We start from the raw sequence: 26,311 nt of genomic DNA on the forward strand, positions 1-26,311 counted from the left end.
CTGCCTAAAAGGAGTGCAACCAAGCCAAAAGCAGAGTGAACATTGGTATTGCTCTCCAAAGATAAAAAGAATGCCAAGTTCAGAAAGAACAATGAGAACTTGTATTACACTTTGTTACCTCGAGGCAAAACTGCATCTTGTAACTCACAGTTAAGTCAATTTAGGTGAAACTATTTATTTGCATCTCTGCAACGTAAAATGTAGATACAAGTATACCAATTAACTACTATACCACTACGTAACCTACTACTACAGTAATGCATTATTTTCAAGTGTAATCACTTCCTTCTATTTCACATACAATGACAACTTCATCACATTTTACCATTAAATAAACTTATATCCGTTTATATCCATTTTCTATACTGCTTAAAGGCTGTGAGGACTGGAGCTTATCCCAGCATGCACTAGGCAGGAGGCAGGGTAAAGCCTGGCCACAGGCTGGATGTGGGAGACAACCTGCACAGACACAGGTGGAAGAGTATATTTCTTTCTTTCTTTCTAAAAAAAATCATAAATGTCGCTTCTACTGCCATCGCCAATCATCAATCATCTTTTGCCACCTGTTTGGAAATGCTGAATGTCTCCAAAGTAGATAGAGAGATTAAGACTATTCCCCCAGGATGACATTTTGAGGCTGGTGAGAAAATGATTTATGACTTAGCTTGGCCTTCACTTGAGTCTGTCTTTGTGTCTTAAAAGGGACTATAAAGTGTAATCAGGTAGCAGTTAACAGTAAACATTTTGTCTGACCCTCACACCCACAGCGAGCGACGGCAGCTGCACTGAAACGTAACAGCCCCTCTATCCATCCCAAACCGCTTCACTTCTCGGTGGTTTGTTTCAGGCTGAGTCATCCTGCATTTATTATTATCCTCACAGACGTGAGCCAACCACAGGAAATTTGAACCCAGCCAAATGAGTCACAGGGAGGAGGAGCTGTTGTCGTGTGAAAATGTCGGAAGCAAAAAACTTTTACTAAAAAGATTGTGAACTACAATTTAAACTTAAAATGAAGCAGATTTGTAACAGATAGGAAGATTTTTAAAGCAACATTATGCGACTAGTTTATGTTAAAATAAAAACTTTGAAACCAAGGGGCACTGACTGATAACAGGGAGAAAGGTATTGCCTTTATTGCTACTCTGCAACATGAACGCCTGTCCTTGCACTTTGTAACTTTGAGCATTGGTTCTCAACCTGGGATTGGGACCCCGATGTCTTGAACACCAACCTGATTTTTCTGGGGGGTCACGACTGAAAAAGATCGAGAACCACTTGGCTAGAGAGTGACTTGCACCTCAAACTGTAGGAGCACCAAATCACCAAAATATCAATTTGTGCAACCTGTTGCTTTAAATTTGTCCTTGTTGCTTTTATTAATTTTTTAATGATTCATTATGTTCAAAGCTTGGTACTTAAAAGCCAAAAAAAACAAGCAGTTATACAAACACTATCAAAATACAACATTCTAGGAAATATTAAGTCTGTGTTGCTGTTTATTGATTGTTTGTTGATCAAAAGAAGCATTTTGACACCACTCAGGACAACAGCTAGAGGCTATTCCATTCAGTTAACCTAAAAAAAGAGGTGCAAGTAATTTAGTTGTACATTTTGGGTTCCCCCTATCCTCAGTACCTGTTGTATGAACCGTGGCTTTGAAAGCGTCAGTGGCAAGCAATTTGTCACCCACTTTAGGTTCAGTCTTAAATATTTCAACAGCCTTAAGAAAAAGTGCTGAAGTGGCTCTGTGTGAATTCCTCTACTTAGCAATTAAAGCAGCCAAGAAGTTACAGAGACAGTGATGCTATTGACTGTGACACTTTGGCAAAAGGTGCAGGGATCAGCTTTTAAAAGCTTAATTTTTTAACAACAACCTGAAGCCACAGTTTATTTGCCAGCTCACTGTGTCAGACACATAAGCTGTGGAAAACAATCACCAGACACCCTGCACAAAGGCACGGGCAACAAGGAGGATAGTCTTTTGTTCAAATAACTTTGTTTTGAAATGCATTAAATATGAATAAATGTGTTTGCATTGAGGCTTTCAGTTTATACTTGCTGACATTCCTTTTTCTTTCACAAAACCAGAGCGATTCAGGCTCCCTGTTGCTCTTTCAGTAAATGTCAGTGTTGAAACTGCTCAACAAGAGTAAGCAGATGTGATTCTGCAATCGAAGAATTTGCAGCGTTGAAGAATAGTTTCTTTACCTGTTACAGACAGCTCAGTAGTCCTCCGCACCACAAAGTTCCCAAACTGTAATTCGCAGGTGTAATTCCCAATGTCATCTTCCCGTACTTCCTTGATAGCCAAAGTGTCCCTCCTCCTTTCTATGGTTTGTCTCCACTGCTTTGGCTTGCATTCCTTTATTTAAAACACAGACAAACACCATGGTGATACAGAATGTTAGAATAAAGTAAATACACTGTGTCACTGTTAGCATTCAAGGGTAACTAATGTTTGAAATCAGCAGGAAACACACTTTCACTTGCATACCTCTAATTATTACCAACAGAGAAGAGCCTTTATATTTAAGCTTATCTTCAAGCATATTGAATGAAAACAGGCGAAATCCACAAGAGCCCTTTGTTACTAAAAAGCCTGTCATAAAGAAATACAGCAGCTTTCCACACTTATGGTAGAGATACCTCATATCACTATACAAACTCTCAATTTTTGCTTCACTGTTGCACAGACACAAATACTGTTTTAACAGTGATTTATGGGACTGAATGGTGGTATTTTTATTGTTCTGAGGAAGGACTTCTATACTGGATTGGGCTGCACCAGCTATACGAATAACCATTGTTGAGTTTATGTGTATGTGTGAACCCCTCTGAAGTTCTTTGTAATTACTAGGTAGTTTCAAAGAAGTGATTTGATCAGGAAGGTAGCTAGTAAAGACAAGGAAAATCTTTCCTTGCAGCCCAATCAAAACTAATCAACCACATAAATTGGAAGATACATCAAAAGCTGTAACATTACGACCACAAATAACAGTTTTAAGAGGCCAAATTAACAATAAATATACCATTCCTTTGGAGAAGTAGGCATGAGTTTGTTTTATTTATTCATACCTGAAGAAATATCTATGACAGAGTTACTGTAGTATTAATGCAGTGAAAAGTAGTTGTGCAGTAGTAGTAGGTTAGACTTACGTATTATAATCTAACTTTGTGAAATATTTATGGCTTTTAGAGCAGGTCACATGTTAAGGATGTCCTTTTGTGTGATGTGATGCAATTTCCTTATTTGAACATGTTAGTTTAAGAGGAAATTGGGGTATGTGGGGTACGTGGTGTGCTGTGCGGTCACAAGATGATGCATGGTTATTTATGTGTATCACAATTCATGCAGTAAGGAGGTCTCACAGTGCAAACTGTGAAGTGAAGTGTATATATCAAACTCTCTATTTCCTATACCAAATTGAAATATCATTTTGGGGTCGCTCCAAAAAATTATCTATTTAAAAAACACATCTCAAAATGGATAAAAGGACTGATGATAGGTGACAACTGGATTAACATAAACTGAACATATATTTTATTGTTCAGTGTCAAATACTGGGAAGGTTACTGGTGACAACTGCTGACAGTATAGTGAGTATAACATTTTTTCAAGTGAAGAATGTGAAAAGTTGGGAACACAGATTAATATGAACCGAAGAGCACACTTCCCCACCATTGCTCAGCCTAAAGTGTCTGGCCTCTGGTTACACTACACAATACACATTAATCTAAGGTTTAGCACAGATTGAGGACTCTATATTTCCACAGCATACTGTCATGCAGGATTATGTAGGCAGTTCTTGGCCCTTCAGATTTTGGGCCACAGAACAGTGGCGGCAAAGGAAACTAGGGCACTGTGGGTTTGGTTTCGAACTGTGCTCTAATACAGGCCTCCCAGAATTCAATCAACCCCCACTGACGAAAAGAAAGCCAATAACTGGAGGGTGTAGAGCTCACAGTCATTATCTGATATTTTAATTTGATTTAGTGGGAAACTGAAGAAGCATTGTGGCCACCTAATACAGCACACTTTCACGTTTGATGAATTGGCCCCTGAGATTGATCTAACAGGTCTGTCAGAGTGGCCTGTTGGACACGGGTGGTCTGACTGGGTCAGTTACACTGAGGGCGTCACAACTTTACCTGTGGAAGAAGAGAAGGTTTCAATTTCAAAATAGATTTATTTTTGTCAGTTATATATCTAATTTGTTGACGCTTTTCAGAGAGTCGGAGAGGAGATGATATTTGAAGCTAATTAGATCTGAATATAGCTGACCTTATCTGGGGTATTCTTCAAATAAATAAAAGAACTTCCTGCGAGGCAGCTTTTTAATGTAATTGAAAGGTTCCATTTCTAATAACATGCATGAAAGGTTTCAGGTGGCAGACAAAACCCTTCCTTTAACTTACATCTTGCAACTCTTCATTTAAAAAGAAATGAATGCAGAAGGGACTGTTTGTGCAAACAGTAAATAAAACGGGTAAATCTTACCTTGTACCACACAATCTCAGGCTCCACTCCCGGCTGTATATAATCCTCAATGCCCGGGCAGGTGATGACTTTCCATTTGCTTAGTTCTGCCTTCTCAAAGAACCTCATTTTGGAGTTGTAGCAGAGGTCTGTGTCATTCTCTGCCACTGTGAGAGACATGGACACCTTCATGCAGTATGTGGAGTTCCTGCAAAAATACAAAATTAATGAATTAGTCACAGAAATAAATGAGCTTGTGTCATATTGAAGTCTTGCCAGCAGTCCATCTCTGGCTTCACATAAATTCAGAGTCAAAATCTCAGCAAGGCTCATTCATTTAATTCCATGTGAATCACTAAATGCATCAGAGGGAGACACAGGGAGAAATCGTCCTGTTGAAACAAATAAATCATTTTTCAAAATTTGTCTTTTTTTAATGAGAGATCTTTCCTTTAATGTTGAGTGTTGAATCATTATCTCTAGTATGACCCTAAATCTGGACACTTACAGGTTCTTACAATTTTTTCTCATCCATTCAAGTATGAATGCCAGTAATGCATGATATGTCTGCCTCTAAACCATAAATGGAAAACTAAAACTATGTATGTATGTATAATGTACACGTGTGTGTATAAGAGGCAGGGACACAAGTGGAGATATGGAGCGACAGCTCGGAATGTCAACAGCTCTTCAAGATTGATTGAGCCTTTTGTTTTCACGTGTTAGGCAGATACAGCTCGAGCTAGCAGAAAATTACTTGCTACAACTGATGTACTGTAACTGCTCAGGTCATATACATAAAGAAGAAAATTTATAATGCAAGGGAAAGGGGGCGTAAAATGCAAGATTACTTGAAATGTTTGGACTACATGCTTGCCTGGGCCCGCAGATACTGGTGAATATTCATCCACGGTGGAATAAACATTTTACTGCTTAGTGCTGCAGTATACCTTCAGTGGATTTGTGTTGCCCTGAACGCTTGTCTCATAAATACTGAACCAATCTCTGCTTAGCGTTCTTATGTGTATATGCAAAAACCTTGTAGGGATCCTGATCAGATCTACTCCTGGTCCACAGCCGCAGGAGAAGAAAAGATACAGCTGCTAAGCATTTATAGGTAGCCTGTTTGGGTCATTAATGGGACAGTGATTTTGAGATTGGATCTGCTGCTTGAGTAATTCTTAACAGAACATGGGAATCAATGAACACATTGATTCACTGTGAAAGTTGTGCTATCTGAAGGAGGGGAACAGAAGCAAAGGTCCTTGATGATCAATGTATTCAATAAGAGCACCTTTTCTTCGTCCAAACTGGCTAATAAGACTGTCACAATTGACAAGTACTCTGGCATGACTGCAGCAAATCCCTCCTGGTTAAAAGACCAAACAAATTGGCAGTGTTTAGGAAAATCTCATTGCTAATTTTCCAACTAAAGCTGGTTACACAAATTGAGCTGAACCAACAAACAATTACAAACATGTTAAATCCTTACATAATTGCGCAGCATTAACTGCCTCGTGGATTAGCACAACACACACTGGTCTTCGCTACAGTGTTGACAAACAATCCCTCGGCCTTCGAACTGGCCAGTGCCACGCGCTCCGCTTACAGTGAGTGTGCCATTTTCATGAAGCCCGGATGCAAATGTGACATGATGTGGAGATTATCCCAGACAACTTCTACCAGATGGACACCTGTGCAAATGAGATCCCACGGGTGCGCTCTCTTCCCTGTTAAATATTCTGGGCAGCACTGATAAACTCGCCCGCTGCAAGAGAGAGAGAGAATTGTGTCATCTGCTCCGCATGAGTGATCGATGGTGTGGGCCAACACTTTGTCCTACGATGTCTTTCCAACATTTCACATCCATCAGGATGCCTTTTGAGCCTGAGGAGCAAGGCGATCTTTTGACTATCCACTCAGCAGGTATAATATTCATGAAGCCTCTTCAAAGAACTAAGCAGCAAAATTATCCCACTGCTGCATGCTCCAGAGACTTCACTGTATTCTATGCAGTGAGCATTCAATGCCTGTGGAACCCTCTGCATACTGCGTACTGCAGATACAGTGATAACAAGCTCGGTGATACCATGGCATTAATGGCCGAGAGTGTCTGTCAAATGTGTCAAACTGAAGGGGATATGCAATGTCGTGGCAATGATAGATAGCATCCTGCATACATCAACTCAGAGAGGTGCCAGGCTGACAGCTACTGTATACAGCTGGAGGGCAAGCAGAGGACTTGCAGAAAATGCAGTGAAATTATGTGCAATGGTCAGTTATGAGTTAAGCAGCCTGCTGAAATGATTATAACTGGCATTCTGTGGAAAAACAGCAATTTCTACCTACTGCAGGATACTTCAGCATTGGTTAAATTCACAGATTCATTTATAGACTTATGTAGGCAGTTACTGCTACTTTCAGAGTTTTTTTAGTTAAGTTTTTTTTTATTTTGTTTTATCGACTGTCAATTAAATCTACTCCACCAGAAGATGAAACCAGATTGAACCTGCCCTTTAACCAGCAAGTGTTCGCTCTGATATTAAATAATAGGCAGCAGAATTGATTTGGAATTCTCATGAGAATCCATGGCACCTGGGGGGAAATTAATGAACCAACTTAATGAATCTCTTAATTAAAATAACTCCTGTCTAATAGAAATTGGATGATGGAATAATTGCTGATTATTCATTACAGTTTACTTTCAACGAACAATAATGTTCTCCGAGAATTGTCTCAATGTAATGCACATATCACAAGGCAAGAGGTCCAAAGGTTGATTGAAGGTTACCTTGGAAAAATGTCATTACAAGGTAGTGACATAAACCCTTAAATGCCATTTCGGTATATGTTCTAATGGCTTTGATTCTCACTGTCTCGCTTGCTGTGAATAACTTTGAAATTTAACGTCTACAGGAGCTCAAAATGCTTGCATCAGTGCAGCTTTTTAAAAACGACCAAAATATTCCTACTGCGACCAGGGCATCAGGCTCAGAGATGTTGCTAACAGCTGCCAAATCATTACCGTGTCCCTCAGCATCATTGTGGCTGTGTATATATATCTGTGTATCTGTGTGTCTGTGTGCAGTATACAGCGTTGTAGCTAGGCACAGAAATGAAAGTGAGTTCTAAAGGTTCAAGGCCAAGAGGAAAGAGCCTGAACCAGCAAAAAAACAGGATTTCAAAATCCCATCAAAAAATATGAGCAGAAATATAACATTTGAAGGGCACTTGCCTTTTCAACACAACCTTTGTAATAAAATGTATTAGACCCAACAACAAGTCTGGCTACATTGCTGTAAGTACCTGTAAAAGTCAACCACATGTATAGTAGGCTTGTCACAGTAGTCAGTGTTGCTAGTGATACATGGATGACAGGCGTAGACCAATAACATTACTTGCCCACTGCCCCCACTGGCATTTTGCTTTTTTAAAAATCAATACTTAAGACGACGGACGCTACAATTTCAAACTGCTGCACATGTCTACTGTGTACAGCAGAAGGACCGGCAGCAAAATTGCACAACAAAGTAGCAGGAGTCACATTTCACTTAGCGTTGAGGACTGACAAGATGATGGCGGTGCATTTGTTGTCAAAGCGAAAAGAAAAGGTACCTATTTGGCAATATTTAGGATTCAAACCCAATGCAAAGGAGTTGGTTACTTCACTGAGAAGTTGAAGGTGTCATCTGCAGCTCTTCATCTAACAGCTCCTTCTTGTTCTATTACTCCCCTATTTAAACTATTCCCTACCATTTAAAATTGATCCACTGTCAACAATGCCAACAGTTGTTTTTCTCTGTAGACGCAATTTTAATGAATGAGGGAAATGGAACGCGTAACCCCACTATCTTCCATAGATATTCAATTAGGTTAGAATCTGGTGACTAAAGGCCATAGTTTATGATTCACATTATTTTCATACTTAAACAATTTAGTTACCCCTCATGCCCCACATGGAAGCATCCAAATTTCTTTCTCTGCTAATTTATTCAGGTTCTTTTTTTTCATTTGTCACCTCATGGCCAGATCCAGCCAAGCTAGATAATCCTTTTGTTGTCTACAGTGTGTGCTGTGTCTGTAGAGGGCACAATGAGTCTGGGACTGCTGGAATTCTCTAAAACCCCATAAACTGATTCAATTCCTTTCCATTAGGCTTCACTTTGTACCCCTGTGTAGCAAAAGCTAAAGGAAATCACATCAACAGGGGCCCAAGTATGCGGGTGACATCTTTTACCATCCATGCTGTTGCCACTTGTGCCACATATACCTGAGATCAGATATTAATGTCAACCAAGCCTAAGTCATGATGTGGTGGGCAGATGTAAAACCGGCCCAGAGCTTCCCCGAGAGAGTGCATGCACAGAAGTTAATGCAGCCTGGCATGATTGGATGTGCCACGTTCCTTTAGAGGCAGATGTAACAATGGCTTTAGACAGGCAGGGAAAAGTCTGGTCAACATCAAGAAGAGGCTGAGACAAAGACAGGTCAAATTCCAAACTGGTCAAGACTGCGAAAAACTCTGAGGGGTCAGGAAACCAGTCTTGATACTGAGCTAGAGACTGACACTGGAGTCTGGACACAGGTTCAAACTTATAGCATATGAGCATTACATCATCCCCCGGCAGTCTTGTCCTACCTTCCCTGTCCACCAAGCCAAGATTAACCCAGACTGAGATAGGGTCGGCCCAGTTATCCTAAATCAGTATTTTATGGTCCCTGCATTATTTATGGCCAGAGCGAAGGTCATAGTGAGCAGTGGGAAGACTGGGGCTCCTACCTGTAGCGCCCGCTCATAACTCACCTGTCAACTCTTGTACCAAGCCCGGGATGATTAAGCACCTCGGCTCCCCAAATCTGACTGTGGGCCAACTTGCTCCTACTTAGCCTCTGTCTAAGAGTGTGGCACTTGCCTGCCATACTGGAACAATCGACTCCTGCTTCAATTATAATCCATCCACCTCTTCTCTCTTTCTCTCTCTCCCTCTCTCTGTTTGTGGTTTGTCTTTGTCCCTGCATCCGCCCGCCCTTTTCTCTCTTGTCTTGTAGTACACAATTTCCCAGGGAGGAACACATACTTCTGCGGATAATTTAGTTTTGCCACGCTGTGAAAAACACATGCCTGCCCCGGTCTACACACTTGCGTCCACACATACAAGCACGTACCTACAGACACTGAATATAGATGGTATCGTAACATCAATACAGTCAAACAAGATTGGTGGTAAAAGTCTGTTCATGTTGTACAAACCGAGCAAGGACATGTGTCATCTCCTTCCTTTTATGCTTTTTTGGATCAAAAAATTCAGTCTCAACTTAGCAGTTTAAAATTATTCTTTAACTATGCAGCAAGAATATTTTTTCATCCAGATGGTTAGAAAAAGGATTTAGGGATTCTGAAAATACTTAAAAATAGAGGCAAGTGTTTTGGGTTATTCAGAAAAAAAGATGCCTATCTTTGTGACTTTCATTTTACAGTATTACACAGGAGGCACAATTAGTGCTAGTGCTAGATTTTACACATTAAAAGGCACACAAGTAAGTTGAATTGTAATGATTATGTTTTTAACTGGAATTAATTCTGGTAAGACCATTGAAGAACCCTTTGCAAGACCACACAGAGTCCCCAAACCCAACCATTCAAACTACTTTTCTCAACTTACACAATTCAGTGCATATACAGCTGCAAAAGCAATCATCTTATCTGCAAAACCTACATTAAACTAAGAACTTATTTTCGAACAAGTCTGAGAATTCCTCCAAGGCTCCCCTTGAGTTGTGTGTCTCAAACTGACAGCAGCACTTCTTGTGTGCAAACGCATTAGTCAGTCATATCCAAGTCGATGCCTTCAGGGAACTCATTTTCCATTCCACGACACCCTCAACTCATCGTTATGCTACCAACCTGATTCCATAACAAGCATAAACAATTTGTCTCTATTGTATTCTCTTCTAACTCCGTCATGACCTTATTCATTGGTCCCCAGGCCATTTGGGCGTAATGTATGAGCAGCTATACTGCCATGCATATCAAATACAAACCGTCTCATGCTGGCAGTACTGCTGCTGGTTTGGGCTGTTGCACTGAGGGTATGGGCCATATGTCTGAAAAAAAAATTAAAAATAAACCGGTTGCAGTTGTTCCGCGAATGAGAGAGAAAGAGAAAGAGATGTAAGCCAAGGATGTTCCCTGCAACTGGAAATAAAGTGAATAATCGGGTCAATCAGCATTCCAGAAACTTGTATTATTTTTCACAAGTAGCGTTGGGCAAGCCTTTCAACAGCTGGCTTAGCCGCTGTTACTGTATGCCCGCACTGACGAGGTCCCTTCGTCATAGTGAAGCGCAAAGTTCAGACATCCTCAAACTCTGCACAAAACCAGGTAAGTCCAAGAATTTACAAAATGTAAATAAAAACAACCTTTTAGTTGCTGCCTGTCAAGGGTGAAAATGATGCTATGAGATCGGTGACTGGAGCAAAACAGGAAAGTTCCAGCTGAACAGCTAAACAAAGAGTCGAAACTCACTATAATTCCCCGTAAGCTGAGGGGAGCTGCAGAATCAGGTGATAATTCTCTGCAGGGTCATCACTATGGGCGACCCCTTTTAAATTGTCACATTGTTTTTACATTGTCACTTGATAAAAATATCGATTCCATTTTAGAGATTGTTTATTTTTAGTGGACTCTTTATGAATGTATGTTTGTGTATTTATTGTTGTGTGCTCACTTTTTGCAATAAAGGGTTATTAAAGGTATTGGCAGACAATCCATGTTTATTACTTTTGAGGAGATTTTGGATTTAAGGAGTACCCTATCTGTTAGATTACAGATAAATGTGTGAAAAGTTGTGTTCAATTTACTGAAATAAGCTTAAAAACAAAAAAGAAAGTTGTTTATGACTGATTGCAATGCAGTATATTTATTCCTTGTGGAGCTAAGATCTGAAAAAAAATATAAATTTGCTTTTGAAAACTAAATGACTCTTTTACAAAAGCCAGTCAGCAATGATATTGCCTTGTCAAACACTTTAATAATAAACACTATCAGGTCAGTTTTTTATAATTCTAATATTGTTTCTGCCGCATGTCCAAGCCACTTTTTTCTTCTCCTCTCACCCTTAGGATTCAGGCAAGCTGTGAGTTCTCTCCTATATCACGGTTTGACTGATAGCTGCGGTATTGCAGATGTCTCGCTTGGAGCTCCAAGGGGAAGAGAGGGGAGGCAGGGATGGGAGGCGGGGAGGGTGGGAGGCAAAGTTGGCTATGGTGCCAAAGTGATTGTGCTTGGGGAATGGTATTTCTGACATTTGTCTGGCAGATAAAAACCACCATCAGATATGAGGAAGAGAAGGTCAGTGTCCCTGCTATCAGATAGCAATGGTTTGGCATCTTGTTTGATGACTTCCTCCGCTCAGTGTGGACCAGGAGAGCCAAGAGGCTGGATATATATGGGGAGGTGACGCTGAGGATGTGACTGGATAAAATCCCTCAGCTGGGGATGTGGAAATATTTAACTTGGATGTTATTTTGAAGTTCACAGTATTTTAAAAACTGACCTATTACAAATAAAAAACCTCTGTATATTGCATATTTGTCTAAGATTAACATGAGAGAAGAAAATAACTTAAAAAATTGGCCACATACGACTCTTTGCTCAATTGTCCTGCTCAGCCATGCAGATTGCAACAACTGATTTGAGTCAAGAGGTCTCCCAGAATAAAATCTCCTCAGCCAACCTTCCTCTCCTTTGCTCCCTGTAGCCAGGAGCCATTTTAGCCCGGCTTAATCAAATGGAATCGAGCATGGGACAAATGTCCAATCAGAGGGAGCGTGAAGGGCATGCAATGAAATTGGCTGAGACCGTAATGCAGGCACATGCTGGATTAAACTTTCATTCCAATTTCTTCAAAGAGTACCCAAAGTACATCAAAATGAGCATATGCAGGGGCTGGTTAGAAATCAGAGATGTTGGCCACTTTTGCTGCGCAATTGAATAAATAGTCAATATTCAGTCAGGAGACTTGAGTATTGTTTTGATTTGGTCCAAATATTGAACATCCCCTTTACATAATGATATATTTGTAATGTAAGCATATTTCTTGAAGTACTCAAGCTGAGTTTAAAAAAGACCTAAAGGAAAGATTCTGTATTTATTTTGTATGAACAAATATTTGTGATTTGGATTAAAAAATATAAATTTGGCTTCCAGACTGTGATTATAACCAGAAAAGGGACTAATATTCTAAATACTAAGTGCAAAGTTTTGGCAGCTAACTCTAAATGATGTGCCAGTTAATTAAAGAAGAGGAAATACTAATGTTGATCTTTTACTTTGGATCAGTCAATGTTATGTCTTCCTCACATTGACAGGACAAGCAAATAAATGTGTCTGGTTCTCCCATAATATCTTAAATGCCAGTCAGTGTTATGGCAGTGAATTGCTCCTATGCGTCATGCTAAAATCTGCAGATATAGGTTAAAATTTAAAAGCTGAGATTTCCAAGTTAAGTGGAAATCAGCACTTTAGTTAGAGCAGATGCTTCACAGGTGCCCATAGGTGAAATATAATGGTACTATATGAGGCCATTAATACACTGTACCTGCTATTATGCAATAAATGAATGTGGGTTTCTCAGAAACTTATGGAAAAGTGACACACAAATAGAAAATGTAGAGTTGTTATTTTGCAGCGAAGATAGCGTGACACATGTTATATACTGTAATCATGGTTTCTGGCTCTAAAAGCACACATTATGGGGCACCATCAAGGATTGGAGTATGAAATGATTGTGGCTGAATGCATCAGGGCTAATCTCAGTATGAAATATGTGCAGGAAAAATGACTGTGTTATTCAAATAAATATAAATCCAGCCCATGAACTAAATGTAACAGAACTATCCAGAGACAGTATAATGTTATTTTTATCATAGCCTTTATTTATTCCACAAAGTATAGAATTTCATGCGTTGATGACACTGACATACTATAATGCACGCATGGAAAACATTTATCTGCAATGTTTTCAAGCTTCTGAGCCTTTGCTGTTATATTTCTATAATGAAAGAGTTTGAATACTGATCGGTGAGAAAGAAAAACTATTCATTTAAAAGTTCTAAACAAATAAATAGCATCTCGAATACATTTTATTTTCATTTGGAACTAAAATGACAGTCTATTACTACCCAGCACCTGGCCCAAAGTGGTTCCATGTGCACTCCCTTTTTTGACACTGCCATTGTAACATCAGACGTCCAGAGTGAATATCTGGCCAAGTTCACAGCACCACATCACGGGCTGCATAAAGCATAGTGTGAGAGGTGGACTGAGCCCAAACAGCAGCCCATACATCATCAGACAATGGCTGCTGGAAAACAGCCTCTACTAAACCACATAGAGCCAACTAAAAGGCTGTCCAAACAGTGTGTCGACAGAGCAGTCTCTCTATACAGGTGTAAAGAATACTGAATATAGGGGAGCATCATCAATAACACCTGGCTGGTGGATGAAGCAGCTTGGCAAATCCATATCACACAATTATCTAAAACCCCACCTGGGCACTGTGAATAACTGCTGCCAAAGATTTGGCACCTATACTCTCCGTTAACCTCTTAAAAAAGTAATGTGAAGGATTTTTTTTTTTTTCCATCATCCATTGCTGTGGTGTTTCTGTGCTGCACTGTCTTGGATAAACTGTTGATGAAGTTGATGTAGCTTCTGTTTAGCCATTATGGCCATCACAGCTCATGTTAACAGAACATATCTTCTCCAAACTGCTGCTGTCAGATACATAAAACATGTCAGTGTACCTTTGTGGGCTGTAAGTCATGCTAGCAGTCATGCTCTGGGGATGGCAATGTCAGTTGGTTAGTTGGTTCACCACTTTGGTCCAGATGGAATAACTTAACAAATATTGGATACATTTTAATTGAATGTTGTACTCTAATGCCACCATGAGGTTAAAGCTACCAGTTATCTATTAAAAAAACTTAACATCCACTTGATGGATTGGAACAAAATTTGGCATACATGGCCCAAAGCGATATATTCTCATTCTCCTCTGACTTTTCATCCAAAATCAAAATTTCAGTTTTGTCCAAAACTTTGGCTTTTGACCACCTATCATGGGGCTAACTAGGGTTGAGCAAGTACTCAGCTGAGACAAGTTTCCAGAACAAGTAATGTATTTTAACCACTTCCAGTTGAAGCCCCTCTCATTTTGAGTATGGACACAGATAATTTAGTTTACAGATACAGATACAGATACAGATAGAGGTGTACTCGCTCATCCTTAATGCTACGATTATTCTATCTTTTTTTTTTTTTAAATCTATCAATTGTAGCATAACCTAATACTATGATGAGTTAATACATTTATCAGGAAAATGATGTGACGACTTTAACTATTTGCTTTTAATGCCATTTCCTCTCTTGCTTCAATAATATCACATTCCTTAGTAAAACTGCTGAAAAGTCAGAAAGAAATTCCAGATTATTCAAAGAGAAGAGACACAAGGTAAATTGAAAGATAGAGGCAGGGTATTCAAGTTTAGTAAAATAATTGGATTAAAAAGTTAATTTTCCTTTATTGTGACTGACAAAACCTCATCAATATGTGCCCTTAATAAAGCCTATTAATAAACATCCATCAGGGCTTCATTGTTATAGCTCTCCTCGCTGAAGCTATTCCACGGAGCCGCAGCTAACTGATTGTCTCCTGCCAGGTAGCTTATAACACAAACACCATCCTTATATTATACATCATCCATAACCCCTGGCAGCACAAACCGTCCCTGCTGCTCCTTAGTCTAGCGTCTCTCATTGGCTTTGACAGCTGGGCTGGATCAATTGGACAGGCCCTGACTCAGGCTGAATGACAGAGTGTTCCAGACGGCCCATTCTGACTGTCACTTCCCTGAGAGATCACCAGCCACTCCTGCCCACGAATACTAACACAGTCAACATGGCTGCGGTCTGGGAAGCCCTTTTTAATATGTGTTTGTTCCCTGTGTGAGTTCTCGGTATGTATGTGTGCACGCAGGTGCCAGGTGAGGTGCGCTGAAATAAACAAATGGACGCACACACACACACAGATGCACACGCACTCTGTTATCTTTCGCTTCCATTGTTATTTGCTGGTGACAGGCCAGGTATTGCAGGACATGCAGGAAACCCATTAATAAGCCTAGGACAGTGGCAGCATGCCAGCACCAGTGGACAGGGTCAAAGGTGAAACACTAGCTACCTGCCAAGAAATGGAATCCTCCCTGCACTGCTACATCTGTCCTTAATCTGACACTGTAATCCCTGCACTTTCCACTGCGATCGATGCGCTGGGGATGTGTTTCGGCATTTGTATATCCATGACTGCTGCGTGTGTGTCTTGTGCATGCTGAGGGGCTTTGCTTGTTTCTGCTAGAGGTTGAACATGCATGGTAATGTTGCTCTGTGTGTTGATCTAAAAGGTGAAAAGAAGAATTATGCCATCTAAAGACCATTGAATAATCATATTGTAATTGCCTAGTCTGGCCTGCTCCTCTTATCACTATAGACACTATCAATAGTGGACGGAGCTTCTGGGTCTTAAAAGTGAAGCCAACGCAGGGCCTTAAAATTATATTCTTTCTAATGGCCAGCAGGGGGCAACTTGTAAACAAGAAGTTCAATGGTATGTAAGCTTATGAGAAAATGACCCTACTTCTTGCTTGATTTAATACCTCATTAAACAGTCTCCTAATTAGTTTATGGTCTCAATTGCTTATTTAGTAAATTATGGTCCCATTTACAGTAAAATAGAAGATAAAGCAGTAAATGCTTAGGGAGTGGCCTACCTTCTCATATACAAGTCACTACACTGGTGCGTTCTCTTGTTCTCAGTCACATCCAATTAGGATATCCTCCCGGGCTCTACCCACTTACCCAAACATAGTCACTTCTGCCTCAACAAAAACTAAACAGCTGTAATACCAAGCTTAAGCCTTCAAAACAGTGGTTCACAAACCAATAGCAATCATCATGGTGGGTTTACACTTGGATATCACAGACAACTTTGTTCACTATGGCTAGATGTTCATGGAAACTAAAGGACACTACATTGTTTCACACACAGACATCAATATGTTGTTGAACAGTAAATGAGTGAACAATTTAAGATTCCAAAGTTAGTGGAGCAATAATTACTTGATTTTAAACACCTCAAGATGACTGACACTTAGAAAGACTAGAGACCTCACAAATTTCAATTATCTAAAACAAATTATTTTCGTCTCAACAGTCAGACAGTTGATTAAAGTGACATTGATAAGCAATCCCTGAAAATCATGCATGTGATTGTATCAAAGTAAAAACAGACATGCACAAATCAGTTTGAATGTCAGGTGAGCTGTGGCTCTGCAGTGAAACTTGGATGAACTGGATTATGAAATAATATCCTGTCATTTACAGCACACTGCCCCATTTTAGCGTTTGCCCGCCATTTTGTTCTACTTTTAAAATATCTTTTTTTACACATGTGATTTGGACTTTCCTGATCCCAGTTGATGAGAGTCAAATGAAAGACAAAAAACTAGAAAAACTGAATACACACACTTTACTGTCTAAATCACATACTTTGAGATCAATGGTGAACCGTTTCCAAACATTTACTGCATGTTTTTTCTTTTTCCTGTCACGATGTTAACCAGACCAGCTTTTACTTGGCTGTCTCTGCTGTCAGTGAGGTATAAAATAGCAGGAATTAGCAACTTTGTAATGCTAATAGGCTTACAGAGACACTTGCAGCAGTCCTGGGGACTTAGTGGTATCCTCCAAGTACCCGGATGGCCTGGCTGTGTGTGTGTGTGTGTGTGTGTGTGTGTGTGTGCGCTTTTTCTGCCACTGCAGATGTTTTTGCTCTGCCTACAACAGAGCTCCTCGGGGTAAGACATCTGAGACACCTCGATTTGACACACGACACTGCTCATCTGCTCCCATCCGCTCCTATATGGTATTGTTATAGGTCCGGCTTCATATGTTCATAATGCATGTAGATCTATGTGTGTGTGTGTGTGCATGAGAGACAACACAAGAGAGTAAAAGTGACAGGCATACAAGCTCATACTGTTGTGAGTGTGTGCATGTGTGCGCGTGCTGAAGTTGGCCTGCTTTTACATAGAGATCGGAGTTCCTGTCAGTGGCAGCTAGTCTCAGGGGAGCAGAGAACTGACATGTCGCGTTTGTGTCTGTGCGTGTGTGTGTGTGCTAGTGTATGACGATGCCCTCTGACACGCTTAACGGCAGCTGAGCAAATACGCAAAGATTTGAGGAGTATGGGCACACTGCCCTGTGTTAGGACAGGTAGGAAGGCCACAAGTGTAGAGACAGAGCATAATGTAAAACATGGAACAAGGCCAAAAAGGAAGTATTTGTGTATATGTATATATGTGTATATATGTGTGACCATGCATCATAGAGAATAAAAGAAATAAATGATGTACGGTAATAAATAGAATCCACCCTACAAGTAATTTAACATCATAGTTAATCTAATATGTTTAACAAATGACAAACTGAAGCGTTGTGAGATAGCTCTACTTCACAGCATTCACACAAATCTTGAAACAAGAACAAGAAGTGAAGTCGACTCAAACACTATTAATAACATGCCTCTTGATTAAGAAAGGACTTGAAACTACATGATTTGAATTGGAAATAATTGTGTTTATCTGCAACATTTCTCCCAGCTGCTTTTCAGACTTGAAAACTTTGCTAACTGCAAAACTTATTAAGATGTTTGTGCTTCTTTGCACTGTGCAGATGTGCCTCTGTCATCTGTATTATACCACACTGTGTTCAAGCTGCTCACAAAGCCTGTTTCTTTGAAACTTCACAGAGCTTTCTTTCACAGGGGCAGCACACACAGGTAAACTTGTCTGCTGATGTCCTGCTCACCAGACATTTGTCTTGTCTTTATGCTTGTAAGCTTGGCAGTAATTATGACTTGGGTAGAACAAAACAGCCAAAACCGATCAGCCAAAACATTAAAACCACTGGCAGGTGAGGCTACTAACAGTGATCAACTTGTTACAATGCAGTGTTCTGCTGGGAAACCTTGGGTCCTGGCTTTCATGTGGATGCCACTTGCCACGCATATCCACCCAAACACTGTTGCAGACCAAGTACAGCCCCTCATGGCAACAACACTTCCAGATGGCAGTGTATTTTTGTCTGCATCTATGTTCGGGTTTGGATGAGTTCAGTGTGTCAAGTGGCATCCACATGAATGCCAGGACCCAAAGTTTCCCATCAGAACACTGCAACAAATTAATAATGGAATCATTTAATTGGGATATCAGAATTTTGCTCAACAATAGATGGATAACACACTGGCCTCCAAGTGTCATGGCAGCAAACTGACACAGGTGCTGCAACATTGTGTGTTTACTGGCTGCGGCCATCCCGATGTGGGTGTATTATGATTATTCCGCCTACACTGTTAAACTTTGCCCAGTGCAATAACACCTGTCACAGACAACTGGCAGACAAATCTCTTCCCTGGAGAGCTTGTGGACAGTTCTGACAGTTCCTATAGTACTGAGTCATATCATAAACTCACACAAGATTGCCTACAACAGAAAGTATGTTACTATATGTTACGACAAAAGCAAATAAAAACAAATGCTGCCTCATTTACTGTTATCACAGTTTATCATTTGTGATTTTTTTGATCCAAAAACCCCTTAACTATACTGCATGATTTAATAAATTATGATAAGTGTTGTAATGTCAGAGCGCAAGTAAAGTCACCAAGCAAACCAGATTAGGTTCTAATTCCCTATAAGGACATTGGAGAATTCATATACAATGCTTGAAATGACAAAGGAAGGATTTGCAATTTCACAACAATGTATTTTTTCTATTCATTAGTGAGTATTGGTTGACAGCCTATTCCACCTGCATGCATTTTTCATGTAGTCCTGCTCAATAATCTCCCTGTTAAACAGTTCCCCTGCTGTTTCATGACAGAGAAGGACCATCAATAACAAATTTTACATGGACATGGGTATGTAGGGAAAATGCTTAAATGCTTATTAAGCCAGGAAACAATTATTGAATGGTTTGAGATGCATTTCTGTTTTTTAGGATTCCCCTAGTTACCTCAGAGAAAATATGATCCAGAAACACAAATGTTCATATAATTATAGTATTCCACTGGAATTTGATACACAAGAACATTAAACTACTGCCTAGCTGTAATCCTTACACACTGCACTGAGTGCTGAATGGGACAAGAGAAATGGTAAATGATGACCAACACTTTCACAAAAGACAGTGAAACGATCATTTCTAGGTGTTGTCTGAGGACAAGAACTTCAACACTCATGCATGACATTCTTGGATACACTCGTGTCTGTACTTGCCTTTAGACAATAACGTCATGGGAGCCCATAGTAACTGGGATTGAATTGTTATGACATGCTCAAGTATGAAATGTATCCAGTGAGAGATGATTTATTGTTGTGCCGTGATTCATTCGTTCCACCGCTGAGCGCTCTAATTCCCTGGGTCCCTTCATGTATCAAAAGGGCTGAGGATCCTCAAGTAAACACACTGCCAAGAGCCTAATCCAAATGTGATATGTTAACATATGCAAGCACTGATCATCTATAGGACCCATGCTGCTGAGACAAAAGAGAAGAGCAATCCTCTGATTTGGCGGTAGCAACTGGAAATTGAAATGAGTCACGTCAGTGCTATGCGTTTGTAAAATTGGATGAATCCATTCCTAACACGTTGTCAACGCTTGAGTGAATAATGAGAATGTGACAATGGCAAATGTTGTTGCAAACGTCATACTGGAGCCATTTTGAGGTTAATAGCTTAGACTTTCAAAGCAGTAGTTTAAGTATCATTACTGCAAAAGCACTTCGGTTTGGCTCTATTTAACCTCTGCCACTGAATGACAACACGTGACATATATGGAATACATTTTCTACCATATATAGCGTCAATTTTAGTTCATGTGTGGCATGAGAAAGCAATCAAAAGTCTGATTCCTTGAAACCATTGCTCTGTCAGTCATCCAGACTGAACATTGGCCATATTACTGCATTGTGGCTCCACTCAACAGAACTCACAGTATATGCTAATACAGGACTATAAATCATTCTAATTTGATGGTCCCATGTGGTCAACTCTGATGCATTGCTATGCACTTCAGAACGCTGCATTAAACTAAACATGTGACACACGCACACACGCAAATGCACACACACACGCACGCACACACACTAAGTATCCAATAACCTAATCCTCCCAAGCCTTTTAAGCAGGCCCTTCCCCCTGTTAAAAGCCACCGTATGCCACTGTATAGAGCTGACTAATGAGCCAGTCAAGAGAAAACGCCCTTTACCTACAAGGTTAATAAGTTATTACTATATAATAAAGCATGTGCAACGCTGGTCATTATTTAGCTTATGTCTTCAAGTCAACTGTTGCAAAACTGACAGTAAACACCTTGTGACAAATGAATGTTTTTTCCTTTCTTTTCTGAGGTGTTCAATGAATACAGCTGGTGGCTTTAACCTGAAGGAGCTCCAATGTAATATGTTCACTTTTGATTTTATGTATTCAGAGGAGACTTAGGAAAACTACAGCAAAAACTATGCATATAAAAAACTATATAGATTTATATCAACTTTAAAAGATGTACTTAAAATATTTTTATATTAACAATTGGTCGGAGATATGCATAATGCATAATGTCAAATAAGTAACTTTAAGAACAGTTTTGGCGGCTTGGTGATCATTGTTTATGTCTCAGCACAACGTTACCGTATTTGTTCAGTTTCACTGTTTTAATAAACCTCATGTGTGTCTGTTTTCTAAAACAGTGTGTGGATCTAAACACCACCATCTACAGGGGCTTTACACTGAGAATCAGTTGAGCTGATAGTAGTGTCAATGCTGGCATTGCAAATAAAAGGTCAGATTTGTAAATATGCTCAATCTGACTGGCACATATTTAGAGCTGAAAGTAAAGCATTAAAAAGAACATTCTTGTCTTCTCTACAATGTAAAAACACAGTTATGGCCTCCAGAAAGCAAATATAGGCAACAATAGTCCAAAGAAATGCCTACAGGGAGAAATCCTGGGTGATGGAAAAGTACTCTGCATTCAGGAACTATTGTTATTTCTCTCCGTGATGGGCAAATAAGTGTTGCCTCATAATTTGGTTCTGAATGGTGAAGACTGGCGACAAAGCAGCACTACTCGTCCAAATCAAATCTCATGGCTCTACTTTCTGCGTGATTACACAATAACTCTGAGCTGACTGATTGTCTACCTCCAGAAAATGCTGCCAACGTCGTTGAATAGAGCCATGAGAATTGTTGGACTGGTGCTGCCCGTTTCTATTCACGGCGGCCGTCACAGCAAAGGGGAAGAGTGCTAATGGTGATGAATAGTAATGGCTAAAAGCTTGTGAAACACAAGGAAACCTATGCTGAATGCAACTGCTCAAGAGTACATAATTCACCCTTTAATGCCAGTGTAACAAATGTTCTGAATCATTTGTGTTCAGGATCAAATGTGACTGGTTCTGTGGATTATTCTAAATTTTAAAAAAAGATTGCATTCCTTTCCTAGAGGAAGATGTGTTTCAAAGTTCCCCCTGTCCTGTGAAAAAAGGACTTTTTATGGGATTTAAGGCAGCGGCTTTGCTTCTTCTTTCCAGCTGGCCACAGACAACCTCTACGTTAATGAAAACTTCTGCCAATATGAGCTAGGAAGCCAGAAATTTCACCACATTATAGAACTCATAAATCAAACAATTGTCTACCTCTACCATCAGGCAAGTGGAAAAGGAAGATAGTACGAGTCCCCTGCTTTTTTCCTTTTTATCTTTGCTGCCTCTTCCCTTTCCTCAATCTTCCTGTGCTGAATTACTGTCCATTCTCTTTCATCTCACTCTTCGCTCTTGCACGGTTTCAGAAAGAAGGACTTGTGAGGGCCGGAGAGTTATGGATTTACCAACTGCACCTAATGGCTTACTGTCCCCCAGAGGAGAATAAAGAAATAATTTAGCATAGAAAGTGAAAGCAAAGGGGCCTCATACTGTTAGACGATGCTCTGTGGACCAAGGACCAGTGCTTTTTGGCCGGAGATGAGAGACTTCATTAGAAATCAACAGGGGAGGGCTTTAACATAGCTTTACTCTTGCCTGCAGGGTTCCAGAAAATTTTATTTACCCCCACTATGTTACTGACATGCTACTGGCAAAACAAGTCCAAAATGGAGGAAGAGTTTCTCATGAATGCTTGCTCCAGTTGAAAGCAAAAAACATAAAAGCAACAATTTACAATTTTATAGCAATGAAGAGAACAGCATAAGGTATATCTCTCTGTAAGGCTAGTTTTAAAAAAAAAGAGAGGAGGACCTTACCTTAATACGCAGGAATAGTAACCCACATCGTCCAACTCTGCTGGTCGAAACCATATGGCATCCTCCTCCTTGCTCATCCTTGTGCCGTCAAAACTGATGGGTTCCTCGAAGTCCCCGTGTCCTGCACTTTTGTACCACATAAGGCTAAGTCCTGCGCTCTGCGCATGGGTGTAGTTGGCCCGTATATATCCATAGAATAAAGCACACTTAATCCGTACAGGTTCCCCCAGAAGCACCTTGTATTTCAGGTAGTCCACTGACCAATCGGTGCAGCCTTCCACTGAAAAAAAGGACAGAGAAAAGCAGAACTAAGCAAGAGTTGCCAGGAAGAAAGACCAGTGGCTACATTTATAAAATAGACTTTTGATCTTAAGTTTGTCTTAAACAGAAAACTACGTATAGGTAGTTATTTATAAGAATTTACTTTGATGTGGAAATGATATTATCTCTAAGCAAAGTCTAGACTAGAAGTAAGTGATTTTCATTTTCATTTGCAGTTTGGAATGCATTTAACGTTCAATTTTCTCTACCATTGCCCTGATCTTGTCTTCCTTTCTGGAATTATAATAATAATTTGTAATTATGAAAGGGTATGTGGCACCAGGACAAGACCACTTTCAGTGCTGTTTGTTCATGTGCTTTGCCAGCAATCTTTGCATCACAATCAGTCAAGACTCCCTTTCCCTCAATGCAGCACTGATCTTTACTATGTCTCCTTTTGTGGTTCACAACAACACATAAAGCAAATGAGGCCATTACAATATTAGTGCCAAAATGAATTCAAAGCAAAGAGCAGTTGTACATATAATGTGTACATATGTTGAAATGTTTCATTACCAATACCCTTTTGAATGTGAAGAGGATTAATGTATATTATCTCTCTTTCTTTGTATACATTACACTTTACACACACACACACACACACACACACACACACACACACACACACCTACTGTGATCAAGGTCAAAGGTCATTGTATTTCAGATGATAAAACAACAAAAAACTGATGCTTCAGGTTTAGTCTTGGAAGAAATCCAACATCCTTTGTTCAGGACTCAATTTATATGCATGGGAGGAAAAGGAAAACTGAACTCTTAGCATTCGATCATTGCTTTTCACCTACAAATATTACAGTATTTATATTTGACTAGTGCGTCACTATCTCATACATTAAGTCAGTAAATTGTGTATAATCCACCATCAATAACCCTTTAAACAGCACTAACAACATTTTACCTCACAAAACCTAGAAGTTGCTGTAGGTCTGCATTTATTTCCTAAAGCTATCAGACTGTCTTTAGTTCTCAAATCCTGTTTTCAGTTATATAAATGAAAAAGTTGCTAGTCTCATATAGTGCAGCTGCACATGGCAAGGCTAAGCAATAGGGGTCTTCCTGTTAAGACATCTAATAAAGCCCACCAACTGTCAGTCGAAAAGACTTTCAAAGATTGAATAATAACTGCATTATTCATGCTCTGCAGGCGAAGGGAAGGTTTGGATTCTTAGACTTTATTTTTAGTCTTTGGCTTTATATAAGATTCATGAGAAACACCAAATATTAAATTGACACTTAATCCTTACCAACTTCTCACACACCAGGGGAAACTCACACACCAGGGAAAACTCACACAGGCAACACAAAACCCCTGCCTTCTTGATTGAGATTTTAACACAGAGGTATGTAAAAAGACATGTGGGTGGATTTTAAGAATGGGGTTCGCCAAGAGACAGGGAAAAACATCTCTCAGGTGAGCTGTGGACTGTATTATGAAGCAAGATTAGTTGGTTAGCCAGCTTTCTGAGGGCTTAACTTAACTTGTTTCACGAGCATGGCACAATTTTAAATGGGGCAAATCGCTATGGTAACCTACGCTGCACAGCTCTGAGCAGGTTCGGTTGAGGGGATCAAATCAATGCCTCGAATGACAACTTTACAATAAGGTTTACAATGAAATGGCAAGTGACTTTACAGGCATAGTTGACCATAACAACGGCCTAGTAAATTGTAATTGTTTATGCGTAATTACGCTCAATTTCATTCCCAGTCATATTCCTGACATTGATTCTTCAGTGCAGACACCTTTTATTATCTTTTTTCCCATACCAGAAGCTCAAAATAATAGGGGATGATTTGGTGAATACAATCTTTTTAAAATTTAAATGAGTTGAATACTATAAACTAAAAAGTAAGCGCTGCATTTTAAAAACATCCACTGCTATCCTTATTCGAATCAAGCATTCATTAATTTTCTTCAAGCTTAATTGCACGCAGTTACACTGTCTGTATTTTCATTGGAATATTCACGACATTAATGAATCAGATAAAAGCTAGAGAGCTTAAAGAGGCTTTAACTCCACTGGATACAGATACATTTTTACACACTGACAAATCGCTTCTCCTATGTTTGAAAAGCAAAGTGGGTCCAGACTGAATCAAAAACAAACGCTGCCTGCTTCATCTCCCCCTTTCCATTTTTCCCTGCCTGTTCATGACATCCTCTTCTCCCTCGCTTCACCCCACTGCATCACTCTTCCTTTAAAAAACAGCTGGCGAGCACAGCTGCCGCGAACTCAACAGGCTTCGCTAATTGAGCCTCTATAAATGTTTTATTTACCAAAGAAGCAACTCGGCCGCCAATCAGCGAGGTGCTGTATGTGCGGCGGTCGTTGGGGGTAACCGGGGGGACGGGTGATGGTGGGGAATTGATTTAACCATGTTGATTTATGTTATCGTATTGTATTGTGTGGAACTGTAAGGGTTGTGCTCAGAGCAGCAGCAACAACACTTGTGGGTGCTTAAGGAGCTGGAGAAAAAATAAAATGAAAAAGCATGCTCTAAATCACTTGCGCAGTGAAAATGAGGATAACATCATATCAGACTGAAATACTTCAAGCGCAGATAGAGAGGAGTTTGATAACAAAAGATCCACCAGTTACTAAAAACTTGCAGTAAAAAAATGATGACAATCCATCGGAGTCAAAGAGCAAAGTTCAATAGTCAAAAACTGAGTGGAGAAGTCTATCTCAAAGGCAAGGAAACCGATTTCTCCACTAAAAAAAAGCCTCAGTATACCAGAATGCAAAGCAGTACATGATATGGCTGCTTTTGTATCTTGATATACAAGTTTCTTTCCATCAGTGTGAAATTAGACATACGTGTGTCAGGTGCTTACAGTATGTATGAATGAAAATGAGTGTGTGCCAGGACAGGAGCTGATTGTTGCACCAGCTATGGGCTCCCACAGGTGATTGGCTCCTTTCAGATGATGACTCAGTAGATAACTCAAACTTGCTTTCTACCATTTATTAAGGAGGTTGGTTTATTTAATTTCCTTATATTTGTTACCTTCTTAGATTTATCTGGTTGGCCTTTACCCACTCTGAAGTTAAAGTATTCATTAATTATAATC

General features: G+C 39.8%; 1 protein-coding gene across 2 annotated transcripts in view; it reads right to left on the reverse strand.

Moving 5' to 3' along the window:
* LOC140992162 (interleukin-1 receptor accessory protein-like 1) overlaps positions 1 to 26,311 on the reverse strand; it is a 229,507-nt gene that overhangs the window by 133,740 nt on the left and 69,456 nt on the right. For both annotated transcript variants that reach the window (XM_073462433.1, XM_073462432.1), the window contains exons 2-4: positions 22,900 to 23,179; positions 4,502 to 4,688; positions 2,212 to 2,365 (exon numbers count right to left, since the gene is read on the reverse strand). In XM_073462433.1, coding sequence (XP_073318534.1) covers positions 2,212 to 2,365; positions 4,502 to 4,688; positions 22,900 to 23,179 — 621 coding nt within the window. The remainder of the gene's footprint in view (positions 1 to 2,211; positions 2,366 to 4,501; positions 4,689 to 22,899; positions 23,180 to 26,311) is intronic.

This window comes from Pagrus major, chromosome 24, assembly GCF_040436345.1.
Source record: "Pagrus major chromosome 24, Pma_NU_1.0".
NCBI lineage: Eukaryota > Metazoa > Chordata > Actinopteri > Spariformes > Sparidae > Pagrus > Pagrus major.